Source organism: Triticum urartu, chromosome 7, assembly GCF_003073215.2.
Source record: "Triticum urartu cultivar G1812 chromosome 7, Tu2.1, whole genome shotgun sequence".
In the NCBI taxonomy this organism is placed as follows: Eukaryota; Viridiplantae; Streptophyta; class Magnoliopsida; order Poales; family Poaceae; genus Triticum; species Triticum urartu.
The window spans coordinates 716,656,203-716,674,509 of NC_053028.1; the positions used below are offsets into that span (position 1 = coordinate 716,656,203).

The following is an 18,307-nucleotide window of genomic DNA, read 5'->3' on the forward strand; positions in this document are numbered from 1 at the left end:
ACGGGCGCTCCTCCCCGTGACACCGTCACAATACCGCACCCGGTCGCCCTGGACACCGGCACATGCCGCCGGCTTCCCCTGCGTTCCGGTGCTATTATGTTGGCATAGGTTACATCGTGTGTTTACCCCTACTATATATAAGAGGCCCGGGATACAAGTGTCCTAGGACACGACTCCGTATCCTATTTAAACACGATACAACTACAAGTTCAACTGTAACCTACCTTGTACACTATATTCAACACAACTCCAACAAGTCAGATTATGACAACTGTAGCAGTTTGGGTAACCTTACCTGCTACTCCTTCTTTGTTTTTCCATCACCATCACTGGCCTTTCATGGTTTCCAAGAACAAACTGGAGCAGGTAGGCTTCATCCCTGCCAGCACATACAGGTTAACTAACTGCTACAAGGCAGGCATATTCCGCAGTAAACATAGTTTAACTAACATGTTTTGGCCTCGTCGGAAAGAAAAAAGAAGAATGATTGCATCTGAATCCGATGGGGTTTTCCCCCTCTTGGTGACTGACCCAAATTGAATTGAGTTGTCAAGACAAATTGCAACAATGGTTATACATGGAACAAATTGCCTGAACAATAGATAGGTTAGCTGACTGCCCCAAGCACGCTGAAGCAAAAAAACTCTGCTCCAGCTAGTTGTGTATTTTAACTTGAGCTGAGCTCAACTTGCTGAAAAAAGTAACGCGTACCCAGTGTACTGTAGCGCACTCACTAATCAAATGATTATAAGTACAACAAGTGCCCCAAGCTGCCGGCCTAAGCTATATTTTAATAAGTAATGAGCCATTGCTCATTTGTTCATCTTTTGGTGGTGTTACTTGATCAAAGAGAACGGTTGTTGGCATGAGGGAGTAAATCGAGCTAACCACTGTTTCAGCAGGGATGGATGTCACTCGGCAGTTAATTAGAAGCAGTGGTTCTGCTGAAAACATGAGGCAAGTCACAAAACAGCAAGTCTGGGATTGAGTTGAGTTGTTAGCCTGAAGGCTCACCAATACCAGCTTGAATCTTGCCAGTTTGCATATCGTGTAGTGTAGGACTTACCTGGTGGTAGCACATCAAAAGCAAGAAAGTCAGTGAAGTTTGTTTTAAAGAATACGTATGAACAAAAATGGTAGGTAGGTCGCCTTACTTGCTTATTTTCTCTTTGTTTTCCATCACCATCACCGGCCCTTTGTGATTTCGAAGCGCCTTCCTACGCTCGAGTTGTGAAAGCTATATATGACAAACAATAAAATACCATCTCTTACGCCTTTGATTTACATACAGGGAATCAATGGCAACATACAATAGCAAATGCGTAACAATGATAATGATATGCATCAAAGGAAAGACAATAGAGGCAGATTATGGCAAATTGTACTAGTAGTTTGTTACCTGCTTCTGTTTCTTTTCGGTCACTGTCAGTGACCGGTTTCCAATAGCAAATTGGTGATAGTAGGTGAAGTATATAACTGCGTCAAGGCATAATCAGCAGTAAATATAGCAGGTTATGCAATACAGTATGTTTTACCCTCCTACTAGTACTAGTACTAGGCGAAAAAGGATGAATCAAGGATTGCATCTGAATCAGTGGCCCAAAAAGTTGTGTTGTGTAAGACAAAGTGCATGCATCAATGGTTACAGCAACCTACCTCTGCATCTTATCCGCTGATTAAGATTGAGATTCAGATTCAGATGCCCCTCTCCCATGGGCCACCGATTCAGATTCAGATTCAGATTACTCCCATGGGCATCAATTGGATGGATCAAGAACCTCTGCATCTGCTAAGACCAAACATATATAGCTCCTTCCAGGGGCAGGATGGAGCTCACCTGCTAAGGGCGAATGAATACTCACCTCACCATAGCGGCCGCGCCGGCGGCGGAGGACAATTGCTAGCAGATCTCAGACAGGGCCAGAGGGGGTGGGGGTGCGCGGCGGCGGAGAAGACTGGGAAACAGAGGAGCTCGATTCAGACATGGCGGCGGACTCTGCTCTGGCGGCAATGGGCAGAGGACACAGAGACTGATTTGTTTTTGTGTGCACGCAAATAAAACAAATGAAATGAAAGATGATTTTTTTAAATATATAAAATTTTGTAGTTGAATTTCTGCGAAACATATATATCCTGATGTTCTGTTTCTACTATACCACTATAAAAGAAAGAGAGGGCGGAGAACCAGATCATCCTATTCATCGAAACCTACAATCTGATGGTCTACATCACTCCAACATACTAAACGCGTTTTACACTTTAATTACCCACCATGCCATTACTTACAGCTTGTTTGGCTCCCCTGATTTCATTTCATTTGGCTGAAATGAAATGAAATGAAATCTCTATCAAGATTTCATTTGGCTGAATCTAGATTCCAAATCCAAATTTCATGTTTGGCTGTCACTAGGATTTTGAGGTCAAATCTGTACCAGAACCAAAATGAGCATGAAACTATACCAGCACCAACGCACTAGCCTTTGTGCTAGGAATAAATAGTATGAACAAATCTGTACCAACACCAACATTGACAGCTCGTTTGTTCACACATGGCAATGTTTTGCATTAAACTGAACCATGCCAATACATATAACTTAAACATGAGACTTTGTAAAAAGTTAATCTTTGCAATACGACAAAGGTTCACAACAACATCAAATGATCATAATCTAGTCAAGGTTACATAAAAACTGAATCTTTGCATTATTAGCACCATCCAAGAAAGATTTTCATTGCTCAAGGATCTTCATTTCTTCGTTCTGTTCGTTCAACATCACACTTCACCCAAAATTTCCTGCAAAATATGATGAGAAATGGTGACATATGGTCTCATAGGGCAATAAACAATCCTTGAACACAATGGTTGGTAGAAATTGCTCAAAGTGAAAGATGAGGATAGCCAAGAAGACAAATCGAAGTGTCACACGATAAGCTTTAGCTTGCAACAATCTCTAGGAAGGGTAAGAAAACTCAACTTGATATAGAAATTTTTCAAAGGTTAACTTGCACTTCATTTGCACAATTATCATGAATCGAAAGGTAATAGCAAAAAACCATCAACAACCGAGTAGGTTAAGTAGGACCGAAACTAAGTCGATAAAAGACTACAGCCACTAAATAAGCATATATCTGGTTGATGTATTCTAGACTAATAATGCCACCTCTCGACCGAAGAAAAAAAGACTAGTTCATAAGAGACCTTCAAACACACTGAATATTTATGTGCATGCAAAATATGTTCATAAAACCTTGTTTCAGGAGACAAGGCAGAACAAGTTGTTCTCAAACATGGCAGGAAAACGTTGTTTTATCAAGCCATGTTTGGGAAGACCTGGCAGGAAAACCTTATTAAGATGATAACATAAAACCTTCTATCATGCTAATCTCAAACATGGAAATAGGTAAGTACATAAATATGATGAAAAGCAAGCAAGCTGCTGCCTCCTCTGCTCCATATTGGCATGACAAAATACAGGACACCCATAATATTGTACTATAACAAACAACTAAGGACAAAATGCAGTAGAGCTTGCTAGCTGGTAACTAATCACAGAACAAGAAACATACCTTCATTGGTTGATTTGCTTGAGGATCCATTTCTTCTTCATCCTTTCAGGCAGCGCCATAAGAGCCTTGAACTTGCGGTCATCTGCTATGAGGAAATCATAAGCTGCTAGCAAGCCATCATCATCCAGTCCCACAATTGCATTGAGAGCGTCAAGTATTTCTTCAGGAGAGGAGGGTTTCTCAGGAGGAGCAACTTGAGCGATATCAGCTTTGTAGGCACTGGTAAAATTATCCAATTTCTCTCCAAGCATAGATGCAATTGAGTCATCCGATCGATATCTTTTCCTCGCCGGTTTGGGTTGAAGATGTTGCGGCAGAATCAGTGTTGATGTTGTTGACATTCTCTGCAGCCATTTCCGCTGCACTTTCACCAGCAGTTCTGGCTCCGGTTCCGGTGGCATGATCCTTCGAGAAGACAAGGCTGATAGAGTCCCAAAACTTTATGACCTTGTGCCTGTAGCATGCTGCATCTTTGTTTGCCTGCAACCCATGAAGACAAATAGTCTCATGTCATGGTGGAAAATGAACACACATCCATCCAAACACCAAACACACATCCAAAGAGAAAATCGTAGACTACAGCTAAGATGTAACTCATGTCATGGTGCAAAATCACATAAATAATGGGGAAAACAAGTGCACTGCTGCAAGTTGTGATTGTTTCTCAAGAGAAGGCTGATTACTAATATAATAGCAAAACATAGGGGAAATGATGAGTAAACTACTGATTAGAAGGCTATGCATGAACAAGTATAAGTGCATGTTTTCAAATAAACTTGGCTGAATTCCACATCATGATGGAGAAGGTGGAGAAGGTGTATAAGTGCATTGTTTTCGAATAAGACTACTTGACCACATGAATGATGAAAATGAATCTTGTGGCCATGCCATGAATACATAGATGCTCAAGATGTAGTGCTTACCTTGACATAGTTTCTCCACACGTCCTCACTATCAACCATAAGCTTGTTATGGATCCAATCCCACCCAAAACCACTCGTTGACAACATCTTGCTGACATTGACATAGTGTCTATCAATAGTCTTGCACCTTGATATGACATTCTCCTTTGTGATATCCACATTGCACTTGGCTCGAACATTCTTGACAACTGCAGTGTAAACATGTGGCTTCCACCCATTTTGAGCACGATCCCCTCTATTGTAATGCTCCACGAACACATTCAGCATTGCTTCATCCATTTCATCCGTCCAGGTAAGGTAGTTTCTACCTCCTTTCTTCTCCACATCCATATCTTCCTGCAAGCAACAATATATGTATGAGACAAACGTAGAATCCAGAGAGAGAGAGAGGGGGTTCAAAAATAGGCATATGAAATATATGAACATACAAATGAATGAAATCAATGATTGGCTCCCCCGCGTCTCCTTTGGTAATCTGCCCACATTTGATTAGCTAAGGTATCTCGCTTGTTGTTCCACTCAGTTGTTGATTCAACATGTCTAATCATGTTTGGTTCTTCAGGATGTTCGATGGCAGCAACATTTAACTGATTATCCACGTCAATTAGCATTATATGATCCATCTCTCTCTGCCTATCTCTTAGAAAGTTATGCAATATGCAGCAAGCATTAATGACACGGATCTGCGAGATGGTATTATTGGCGTGTTAATAAAAAAATAAAAATAAACGGAGGCTTGGTTTTGCAAAATACTATGTGATACCTGATTCCGTATGCGAAAAAATGAACTAGTCCTCAAAATAGCCCATCTCATCTTTAGTAGACCAAAAGTTCTCTCTATCACATTCCTAGCTGATGCATGTCGCAGATTATATAACTCTCTTGGAGTTTGTGGGTTATTTCCATTAGCTGCCCATTCTTTCAAATGGTACCGGACTGACCGGTATGGAGCAAAGAAGCCCGGACCATTAGTGTACCCAGCATCTACAAGGTAGTATTTTCCTAATGTTTGCAAAAATAACAAGTATTAGATATTATATTTACATTGAAATATCATAACTTAGTTGTTCTACCGTACCAAGACAGAGAATTACCATGTGGAACTCTAAAAGCGTCTTGTTGTGACATTGCATCTCGCAACACTCGTGAATCAGATGCAGAACCTTCCCATCCAGCTAAGACATACAAAAACTTCATATTCCGGTCACAAACACCAAGCACATTAGTGGTCACATCTTGCTTTCTATTCCTGTATCTGCCTTGCTTGAGAGCGGAAACACGGACATCAACATGTGTGCCATCTAAAGCTCCTAGCCCATCTGGAAACCATTTCCATCTACTATCCTCGGGCTGCTCAGCTGAAGGGGTTGGTAGCTTTATAAACTCATGAGACAAGGAAAGGACAGCTCTTAAGATCTCATTGAAATGCCTACTGATGGTCTCGAGTGCCCATCTGTACGTGCTTTCAATTAACCGGTATTTCATCCCATGGCTTAGCACTAGCAGAAACATTGTGACTGATTCTTCAACCGACACATAAAATGTGTCCCCCAAACCACATCTTTCACGCAAGATAGCGCACAGGTCCACAAAGGACCGTTTAGTTAGGCGCAAACTATCAAAACAGTGCTTGTTAGAACCCCGATAAATTGATCTAAGCATCTGCTTTCTAATCCTAATCTCCGCCTCATCCTCACTGAAATCATCAAGCTCTCTAATCTTCCTCTGACAATACGTGTGTTGAACTATCGCGACAACCGACACAAAAAATCCAGCAGCTGCCCTCTTCCTTTTCTTTCTCCTCTCATCACCATGCAATGTGTTAATGTACAAGTCCGACATCTATATTAAGATGAAGAAAATAACAATTGAGAAAGAACTCAAGCTCGATTACTAGTGATACACAAAAAACTCATGCTTATTACTAGTGATACACAAAAAACAGATGCAGTTGCTTGTCAAGAAAGCTTAGATGGAGGAAAAAGATGGGCAAAACCCAAACAGGGTTTATGCTACTTTCGGTTTCACTTTTGTCAGGTGGATGAACAGACCTGCGCCCCCATACTTTTGGAAAAATAGATCATAACAAACAAAACCATCAAGCATTAGAGTTTCACATAAAAAGAAGCTTCAATCGCCATACGATACAATTGACACAGTCTTATTGAACATGTTATTAACACTCTCTCCTAAAACGGAGTGAATCAAAACTATCCTGAACTTGTATTTCAAAACATTATGCTCAAGTATCTAGCTTCAATAACAAGCCCGAATATAAAATCAGCTCAGTCTGGAAAAAACCCAGTCTGATTCAGACAAAAAATCATTATGCAAGCACACTGAAATTGTTCTATACTGAATTCAGACAAAAAATCAGTGTGCAAACATATTGAAATCAGGGGTTCATGTCTGCTTGCGGCCCATACTGAATTGTTCTATACTGAATCCAGACAAAAAAATCACTGTCCAACCACACTGACTTTGTTCTATACTGAATTCAGACAAAATAATCAGTGTGCAAAACGCATTAAATTCAGAGATCCATTCTGTTTGCATAGAGGGGACGCAGACACGCTGACCACGTACCACAAAAAGGTCGATCTTCCGGGGTGTGGAGCTGACCGACCGTGGGCTGGCGGAGGAATCGTCAAGAAGTCGATCTTCTGTCCGGATCGGGTGGCTGGATGGAGGTGGGTTCAGGTTAGGGTTAGGGTTCAAGCAGAAAAGATCCACCAGAGAGAGGGAGGGGGAGAAGAGAGGTGGAGGGAGAACCTACCAGGATTTGAGAGCTCGACGACGGCGCTGTGGTCACCGGAGGCAGCACACCATCGAACAGAAAGCTTCGCGTGTAGAGGGGACGGGGGAAGAGAACTCGGGGAGAAGCTATTCACCGGCGGGGGGTGCATCAGCGGCGGCCGAGAAGGTGGGGCTCATGGCGGCGGCGGCGGCGGCGGGCGTCAGGGTAGGGTGGGGGAAGGAGGCGAGAGACGAAGGCGTCGGGGTAGGGTGGGGGAAGCGAGCGAGTGGAATCTGGGAGAATGACGGGCGAGGGGCTGGGATTTGGGACTAGGCCAAGTTTACATCCTCTGGAATCTTAGAATGAAATCCACCCTCAATTCTGTGGCAGCCAAACAAGTATATTCCGGAATTCGCAAATGAAATCCACCAAATCCGACCCAAATGATGGGTACCAAACGAGCTGTTAATGATTTACCAATCGTCTCGCACGCCCGCACGCCCCTTCCAACCTCTCGACCACACCGCCGCTCGGACCCTGCTCGCCAACCGCTCGCCCCCTCCTCATTCTCCCGCGCCGTTCGCCGCCCCGCAAAATTCCGCAGCCGTTAGCCGCGGAGACGCCGCCCGCCCCGCGCTCTTCGCCGCCGGCGACTGCTGGGCGACAGATCGCCGTTCACGCAGCAGAACTGGCAGGGGGACAGCAGAACTGGCAGGAGGATAACATCAGGATCCAACATAAGGTTCCTGGTCCACCCTTTTCGCCGCACTAAATTTGGAATGCTTGCTTTTTCCTTGTGCTGATGGTTGGGGTTCTGCAGACTTGGCAGAGATCGTGAATTTCCTCGGTATCACGCATAGCAATTCAGGTGAGAGGAATGCATCTCTTTGTTCTTTGAGGCTTACATTTGTTGAGTGTTAGATTTTGTTACAGACAGATGCTAGATATATGGTGTGTGATGAGAATTGCAAACTCAGATTCAGCGTGCATCATCTTTTGTGTTGTTGCATGGGAGAGGTAGGCGAGTGGACCTTCTCCGTCTAATTGTTAACTTGGTGGAAGCTAGCTTCTACGTCGACCACCCAGAGTGAAGGTTGGTATAACACTGATAATCGGTAGCTATTTTCACTTGAACAGTTTCCAGCACTGTAAGCAGAAAGGACTATTTGATGCAGAATGTACTTCATTGTACAGAAAGTATTAGATGATGTTTTAACCTTAGTATATTGGGGCATCCGAAACATAGATTACCTGACAAATTGCTCCCTGGTAGTGTTGATGAGCAGTTAGAAAAGGATGTACAACTTGTAGATTCCATTGCGGAGAAACAGGCACAAATTTTTTCAGAAGAATGCAAGCCTTTTCCCGCTGCTGTCCAAATACAATCAATTAACCCACTGTAAGTGCACCCAATTCGATGTTCTTGTCAATTGTATTATTTAGAAGTGCAGATTTCTAGCACACGTATAATTCTGAAATGTTGCTGTCTTTGACCCCAGATGACAAGCAATTTCAAGAACCACCACCATTAGAATAAATATAGTATGTGTGTTTAACAATCTTCTCTTTATGACTGTTTAGAAATCTAAAGTATCAAGACTGTTCTGTTTCTACAGGATTTTTTAGTATCATGTGTATAGAATAACAGGCACATTTTGGAATAATTACAGTGCATAGCTGCTTAGTTTAGTTCAGAAAGGGGAGAACCATAAGGATCGCGCGCAAGTTAAAGCTTTGCTCGGTTCCTTCTTTAGCTCATTTCCTTTGACTTTTGTACAACCAAATCAGAAGCTTGGATGATGTCAGGTTGAATCTCGAGGTTCTCAAGCATTTGTGATGGTATTACCAGTAATCTAAGTAAAAAGTTCTAGATATGTGTGATGGTCTTGATCAGAGGTCTTTACAAGGGTCTGGTAGCAGTTCTTCTGCCTGGACGCCCATCATAAAGAACTAGCAGCATGGTTCTTAAAAATTTACCGGGATAAGATAGTTATAATAATCTTTGGCAGTATCAAAACTATAATTAGAACCACACTACATTTATTCGTTTCAGCTATATTTAAATTCTTTTCTGATTCCAGCCTGTTAGTGTTGTTGCAGACTATTGGTTGTTACATATTTCAAATCACTTCGGCTAAATCAGAAAAGAATTTAAATATCTGCATCAAATACCATTACTACTAGCAGAACAATGGAACTGAGTGTACAAAATCTTTCTTTCATAGCAATTATCCGTGCTGATGAAATATACGGCCCTCATGTTTTGCAGAACAATTCAGTGAAATGTACAAAGTTGGTAACCTCATTATGAAAATGGATAACCTTGGATGGTAAAGAAGACTTGCTTACTCTATTCCTTTGCTCTGCTTACTAATGATGCCGGAAGATGCAACATACTAATTGTTTCACTGTTATTGCTGAAAACTGGACGTGGTGAGTATCGTCAAAATTTTATCCATTTTTCATTTTCTTCACATTTTTAGCAAAATGAGTATTCTAAAAGCTTAGTAAATAGATAAATTGGTTTCATAACGTTTGGATTTTAGAGGCTTGTAATGCACTGCGAGTTTTATATGTTGACGAGCTGCCTTGCATATCAACGAAGTTATTGAGCCCGTGCTTGCATACATATATATGGTTGTATCGTAAGAACACTCTTCATAGTTGTTTTTCAAGGCCGAGAAGGTGTTGCTGTTGGTGACATGTGTTGTAGCAGGGGAACTTTTGTGGTGTTTATCTTGTAATAACTCAATTTGATAGTGGAAACTGATTGAATTATCAATGTACATTTGTCTATAAATTAGCAGTCTTGGCCCCTTTAGAAAAGAGAGTACAACTAAATTGTTGAAAGTGCAATTCTACGGTAAGTACTTTTCAGGTTGTCGGACAAACTACATCTATGAACAGTATGCCTCATTTGGCTCTTGCGGGGGCAGAGAGATAAAATAAACCTGCCATCAGTAGGCGAGTCCAAACAATGGATGGCAAGCTGTGCTAGACAGTTTTTTTGAATATTTGTACTAGCCAATTTGGGTACGAGTGATGCTCACGGAGGCCATTCTATGTTGCTGACGGACTGTCCTGTCTATATACTCCCTCCGTCCGGAAATACTTGTCAGAGAAATCTAGATACATCCATTTTTCCGACAAGTATTTCAGATGGAGGGAGTAATTCTTTATGTAGCCAACGATTCAATCCTAAAATCCTAGGGTTCCATGAAAGAAAAATGTGTGTGCAAGATCAGTAGATTTAATCATCTTTTAAAACGAACACTAAATGGTGAAACAACTTACATTATTATCCAGCAACGCGACCACAAATCCGCAATGGTTTCTCACATTGAAAACACAACTTGAGTGGACATTGCAACAATGTGTTTATATTTAATTCATATATTTGGAAATATCACATTTTTATTATATGTGCTTATGATTACTTGGTTAATGCTTGATACGTGCGTTGCACGTGCATGTTTACTAGTATTTTCAAAAGGTTGAAGAATAATTGAGAAATGGGTGTGCGAAGCAAGTCATGCAACACGTAAATGTGGCTTGTGGAAGATATCAATTTAGTCTGTAACGCTTTCATCCAAATCAAACCAAACTGAACATAAACAGGTTGCATAATAAAAAAATAACAGTGATCCTTTTTCTTGAGGAAAAATAACAATGATCCTAATAATTAGGGTTGCATGTCCAGTTGCCCACACACGTCAGTTCACATGGCCTGAGCGAGCAATAATGGAGTAGGCCCTACCACCAATTATCAATGCGGGTTGTACCAGCGAGCAGAGGGCGTTGGGCCCGACCTGCTGATGCACATGTCGGGTGCTGCTGCTCGGCGACTTATTGTCTATTTTTTAACAAGAAAAGGGTCCAAAAGGGACCCGACACTGCATTAATAAATGTGAAGAGCAGTAGTACACATACAATCAGGACCCTCAAATAGACTGAAAATAGCAAACAAACTACTAAATCTTATGAAAAACACCCTAAGAGAGAACAAGAAAAGTGATCGCGTGCTTGGTGGCTCGTGGAAGGATTCAATCATCACCGACGCCGGGGACGGACCACTTGGTCCTCTGAAATCAACGCAGTGGGCATATTTTGTAGATGATGGACAATACACGCTGAGCAACTATTTTTACGACATGATGAGCATTTATCTAATCCTGGTGAATATTTTCTAATACATGGCAAACATTTTTTTAAACTCGTCGGAATTTTTTGGTACACCATGAACATGCTTTTAAGCCTACCAAGATTCATTAAAACATGGTGAACATTGTTTTAAACATGGTGGACATTTTCTTAGTACATGATAAGCATTTTGAAATACACGCTGAACATATTTTTACAAAAGTGTGCATGCATTTTTATGTGAAAGTTCTGTACCCTTTTAAATATTCATATATTTTAAATATTAATATTGTTAAAATATTCATATTTTTTTAGAAATCATATTTTTTTAAGAAATGTTCATGTAGTTCTAAAAAGAATAAAGGATATTTGCTGAAGTATTATTATTATTCACATTTTATATCTGAAAATTGATATTATGTACGAGATATAAAACCGATTTGAAACGAAGCCAAACTTTGTAAACCAAAGAAACATTTGCCAAGACAAAACTGTAGGAGCGCTCGGCAAGGAAAACAGGACGCTACATGGAATTGGGTATCCGGCTATTACGTGCCCAGTGAGCGTCATATAAGAGCACTCACGATTTTGTGGAGACCTGTGCGCATGGGCCGTCAGCATGTGTTAGGGTCTCAATTTTTCTTTGTTTTTTCTCTACGTTTTTCATGTTGCTGCTCACAAAACCGACTGTTGGTTTTTTTATAGAGCTAATAATTGAAAATCAACTCTCTCTCCGTTCATAAATATTTTAATATGGGCTACATGCGAACTGAAATTAATGAACAAACACACTAAAACATGTCAACATACATCCGATTCAGAAAAAAAATTAGAACATGGGCCCTCCGTCCCTAAATATTTGTCTTTTTAGAGAAAATTTATAAACTCCTTTTTTATGCAGAAAAAAAATCTATAAACTCCTATTTCGGGGCGTGTGCACATGGGCCTCAGCACGCGGAGGTTCATGGCAAAAACACAGAATGGAATGGAGCAGGCTTACTTGGCTAGCTCCATTTTTATCACGGCTCGGTTTCTACATGAAATCCTACCTCACGGCTCGGCTTCATTTTTTTAACTAGGAGAAAACTTTCATTGTTTGTAGGCGAGATGCTAGCTCGATCTCCATCAACAAGGACCTCCCAGTATGGGTATGCATCTCCTTCATCTCCAAATCCAGAACTATGCCACCTCGCATATGTTGTACCTCTAACAGCACCACATCGCCGTTCCTCTTCCCGGATCTCTGGAACTCAACTAATACATTAGGGCGAGTGCGAGCAGGGATGCCTGGGCACAATGACCATAGTCCATCCTCTATGTCGATCATAGTTTCTAGCGCCCAACCACCACTATCTGTTTGTAGCCACACAGATATCATGAACCCGTCTATATCCAGCAGTTTCAGTAGGTTCTCGTCTGGCGACGTCGCCAAGTGGAGTTGGGTTGCCCTGCGACCGGTGACCGGGAGATTCACAATTCCCGGTGTCCTTGTGCGCACCTCGTACATGACGATTTGGTCGCCGGTGCATCTTAGCCAGTGAATGACGCAGCCGCGGAGGACGACAGGGTCGTTTTGGTGGCTGATCGACCAAGACGTGAAGTGGCTCGCACAAGCGATAGGCCCCCATGTACTAGAGGAGGATGTAGCGGTGTGTACTTTGATGCTTGATCCATTGAAAACGATGGAGAGCAGCATGAAGGAGCAGTCGATGCCATCCGCCGCAGTGAGCAAGACGTACTCGTGAACATTAGAAATGATAATCTGAACATCAGGTGGTTTTGAGAGAAAGGTGAGGTCGCCCGTCATAGGGTCGAACACGCACAGGTCATAAGAGTCCCCAACATGGCGGCGAAGGACGGCGAGGCCGCCACGGGACGTCTCATAATAGTATTCGCCAACGAGGTTGGCAGCATGGCGTGAAATGAAGGGCGAGAGGTGGTCGTGCCATAAAGACATAGCGGGGGGCGTGAGCGGGTGCATCAAACTGACAGACCAATCATCATAGGTGGAGAGGTAGGCGAGGATGTAGGGGGCCGCCTTCTGGGTGACTCGTTGGATGAACGGCAGGCTTAGGATGTCACGACGGAGGTGCTTGCAGACGGCGGTGCAGCAGATGAGGGTAAAAAAGTCGGTGCATGCCATGATCTCGAGCAGGAGATCATCCGGGAGCATCGGTGGTGTGGTGATCTCGGGCACTGATGTGTTGTTTCGTCGGCGTTTGCGTGGCGCCATCGGTCGCATTGTGTGTATGTGTTTGAGCTGGACGCCCTCGCTAGGTGTAGCTAGCTAGCTATATATTGGCACGCCACGTTGTCTTGGGCTGCAAACCGAATTCGTCTGCAGAACGGAATCCGCTGCCATACCATATCCGGCACGAGGACCCAAATTGGGCTGCCGTAAGAGCAAACAATGAAAGGCGAGTTTGAGTTTGACTGGGAAATACGCGGAATAAATCTAATCCTTCATTTTCCGATTATTAGTAGTATTAAACAAATATGGAATCAATTCGGTTTCATGCGCATGCTGACATGCATGCATCGTGCACGTTCAATTAATATGAGGGTCGAGTTAACCAACACTGCCCGATAACGCATTTCAATCGTGGATTTGATCGCTTTGATTCTTTCCCCTTGCTTATGAATAGTTTTCATTTTTTATGACTCTGCTATTTGCTGACGTGTTTTTGTGTGTGGACGTTGATGTTGTTTGCATGCATCCTAATAATACGAAGACTAGATGTGTGCTCATTATATGTGTATCATTTTTATACTCATTTTACAGACGAAAAAGGGTTTCCCCGCTTTATATTATAAAGCAACCATGCCCGATTACAACCGAGTGCCGATACAAACACACACCACCATGACCAATCTTATTCATTAGTTGTGACCGGTTGGCAATGTTGATTTCAATCAAAGATCCAGGCATTCCAAAAAAAGCATACCAAATCCAAGTTTCTTGATCGGCCACCGCTTCAAGGATTTAGGGCCACATGCACAGAGACTTTTCAGCTGTAATCAACAAGGTCAAGCTTGCTCAGGTTGGGAGGAGCAACAACAACGTGTCGGTGGCTCGTTTTATTGATGGTAGTGGTCATTCATTGGTGTAGACCTTGAAGTAATTTTATTTATGTTTGATGGGCTTTGTACTTCTAATGAACTTCAATATATAATAGACATATTTTATTGCTAGATACATTTGTTTGAGCAATAAGGAATTCCAAACTGAGGAAGCAGTTAAAAAGCGAAAAAAAAATTATATTGTTTTTAGACTTGTACGTAGTTGTTTATAAATAAACAAATAAACCAGAGTAAACAGCCAAAGCCGAAAGGAAAAATCGCTGGAAACGGTGCTGGTTGAGACGTCTGGGCCAGCCCACGTGCGTTTCCTGTCAATCTGTCCCAATAATAAGCTTCCCTCGAGTTCTCAAAAAAAAAAAAGACAAGATCAAAAATTGAGAACCAAAGGTGACCTCTGCAGTTAGGCTAGCTTGCACTATATATATATATATATATATATATATATATATATCTTATATCTGTATCTATCTTAGAAGGATCAATGTCAAAAAGTATTTATCAGAGGATTGCATTCCAATCATCTTAGAAGGTTCACTCTCTCAAACAAATTGTGTGACGTCTTATAGAGATTTATTCACTTTGTGACTCCACTATGCTTTTCCCGTCCGTTCTTTTTAAAAACCTCGATAACCTAATCTAAACTCCAAACGATTAAACAAGTGCAACTTAAAAGGATCTACCTTAAAGGTTTTGACTCATTGCCAGACATCTAACCTTCCGACAAAAAGCTGAATGAACAAAATCCTGATTCATATGCAAGTCTGTTCTAGGTCTTGCGATCTTCTCCTTTTCTTCCGTCTCTAGACAGGGGCAAATAAGCCTCTAAGGTTGCCAAAGAAACCTTTGAAACTAGATCAAACGTTACAATATATATACATGAGGGGTAGTCGACCGGATGTCAATCACTTAGCCTCACAAACTCCATGTTATGAGTTGTGACTGACCGGACTCATCAAAAACACTCGGAATGGACTTCAATTAGTCCCTTGGAATTTTATATCTCTTCTACTAGTAGAGCACCCCGAAAACTTCGCTGCCTACAGTTATATGGGAAAAGTACACTTCCTTAAATGATATGGCAACAATGATGGACATCGAAACACTTTCCCCTCTCCTCCCCTGCATCACTCCCGCGACTGACTGTGGGCAACCCTAACCGCCGCCCCCGCCTTCCTACCAGTTCTCCTCATCCGCCGCCATAAGGAGGCACTGCCGGCCAAAGCACGGTCAACATCGACGGCTGCCAGACCTACTTCTCCCCTCATCTCTCAGGCTGGCGCAGCGCGGCTCCGCAAGCGAAGGCGTGGGGTTGCCGCGAGACCCAGCGGCATGGCGGCGAGTATACGGGGCGGCGATGACCTCTCCTGGCGGCGGTGCGGCAGCTACCAAGTGCTCGAGCGTGGTGGGGCGGGCTGCAAGTTCAGCCTCCTCAGCTATGTAGGAGCAGGGCGGCGCCTAGACAAATCTGGCCGGCTCTACTATCGGTGGCTGTCAAGCGGCATGGACTAACCGCGGCTTAGGCCACAGGCGGCAGGTTTGGATGTAGCCTTCTACCGGTGGAGTGCGCGGTGCCTATCCTATGCGGTATTCTTCCCGTGTGGTCGGCGCGGGCTGAGTGGCGGAATGGGCTACGGTCGGCTGTGTCTTCCCGTTCGGGGGAGATTGTAGCATGGTGGTGGTGGTACCTGTCTGGCGGTGATGGGTGGCCGTGATGGGATTCTCCCATGGGCATGTGGTTGTGGGACTTGCAAGCTGCGGCGGTGGCCCTCGATCGGCGGCGGAGCAGGCCGCGGGTGCCGAGAGAGGTAATTGTTTTGTGGCCGAAGGTATAGGCTACCACCGGGTGTGGGCGGAGGTGATGGGTGCTAGATCTGATGGTTGTGCCTGTGAAGGGAGCTACTATCCACCCAAGACCTTGGAAAGTAACAAAAATCCACAACTTCCCTAAACACTCGCAACTGCCACTCTCGCCTCACATGAATGTTGGAGTCTTCATCAGAGTACATCGTCTCGTTGAAGTCGCCAATACACAGCCAACCGTGATGTTGGACTCCATGTAGAGTATGCAAGAAATTCCAGCTGTGATATTTGTTTTCAGCTCTAGGTTCTCTGTAAAAACCTGTGAACCGTCAAGGTTATGTTTGAACTTTCATCTTGACTTCCACATCTATATGTGCCTGACTATAATTATTGAGCTCAACCTCCACAGTATCTTCCTAGAACAAACCATACCACCAATGAGACTGTCACTATCAACGGCAAAACACCTTGCAAACCCTAAGAAGTTTTACAAAACTCTCTACTCTTCCCCCCCCCCCCCCCATTCTTGGTTTCCATAACAAAGAGAAGGGAGAGGCCTTCCTAATTCACAATCTTGGGAAGCTCTCGATCTGTCGATAGGATCCCAAGCCCTCAGCAGTTCCAGCTCATGCAGTCCATTGGGATGGGCAAGCCTACCTCGCAGCCGCTGTCGAGTTTTCAGGCGTCGGTCTTTTATTCTTCGGGTTCCTCTCGAAATCACCTTCTGTCGCAATCCCATTGACATCCCCCAACTCCTTAGAACAAACCGGATTATTATTCTGATAGACTTCGTCGTCTGCTGTCAACAGGAGACGGGGAGGACAAATCCGGCCGTACACTTGCTTTGGCCTCATTTCTTTTATTTTGTGAGTTCTTCCTGGGAGAATTCACCTTGGTGCCACCATCTAGAACATTACTGGGGTTCTTGCTTGCATTCTCTCCCGAAATAACCTTCTTCCGTTCTTCAGGGGCCCTCAACTTCAGACCAAAGGCCAGTTCGCCTTTTGCATCATGCGTGCCCGGTGTTGGGCAATACGGATCAGAGTGTCTAAGCTGGTCACAGGAGAAACGAAAGTGTGGGACATTTTCATGTTGAATAACGTATGGATATTGTTTCTTTCTCCTTGCCGAATCAATGACAATCTACCTTCTCAGCTTTTTGTTCACATCAACTAACACCTTCACTCGCAGAAAACCGCCAATGTGGTCAAACTATATATACCAAGGTCGCCTCTTTATCGACCTGTGCTGTAATCACCTTACCCCATGAATCATCGCACTGAATATAGGGCAGGTTCAAAATCCTAGCACGCGCCGAGCAGTCTGCGCGCCAGCAGGCTGCTGGCGCGCTCTACGCGGGGCGCTCGACCAGCTCGCTGCCTCGCCAGCCTGCACCTGACTCCGCTGCTGGAGGTGGCCGCAGACACGGCCATCCGCGCAAACGCGGGCGTGGCAACGGGGCGACGCGGATTTTTAGAGCTCAGGTTTCTAGACACCCCTTATCCTTACCTCTAACATTGCTTTGAGATCCAAAGCCTATGCTCTACAGAATATTTTCCCTCACACAGGCCACCAATGACCTTAACAAGCCCATTTAGAACCGACTATCACCAAAACTGAGCCCACTTACCGCCTAAGCAGCCCCGACACACCAAACGCTCCCATTTTGTGGGAGCTTAGTATATGTAGTGATTACACGATGGTCTTTTCTCTGTCACGCGGCATATGCCCTGCAAGTCATAATTCATTTGGATTCGGTTGCAGCAGCTGTTAGGAAGGAAATTCAGAGAAGAGCAATGTGGAGTGGGCTGTTTTGTGACAGTGGAAAGTCAACTCACAGATTTGGCATTCACCTGGATGGAAGACAAGCCATCTCAGGGTTCCGTTCTGTACCTTGCCAACTGCATGCAGAGTGATTGCGGAGGTGCACAGAGTCAGGAGCTGAAACTCTGAAACTTGCGAAGAAATGGACACTTTAGTGCAGGTGCAAGTCTTGTAATGGCTAAGACTGCAGCTTGTCGTCAGTTCATGCTATGGCACTCAACTTGTTATCGTCTCT

General features: G+C 43.5%; 1 protein-coding gene across 1 annotated transcript; it reads right to left on the bottom strand.

Annotated features, from left to right (window-relative positions):
• Window positions 1-3,852: 3,852 nt before the first annotated feature.
• On the bottom strand, window positions 3,853-7,520 carry LOC125519643 (the record flags this gene model as incomplete). Its single annotated transcript, XM_048684379.1, has 4 exons — window positions 7,267-7,520; window positions 7,077-7,170; window positions 4,491-4,826; window positions 3,853-4,047 (listed from the first exon to the last, which is right to left on the bottom strand). Coding segments are annotated over exons 3-4 (525 nt in total), but the record flags the coding sequence as incomplete, so codon positions are not given.
• Window positions 7,521-18,307: the final 10,787 nt, after the last annotated feature.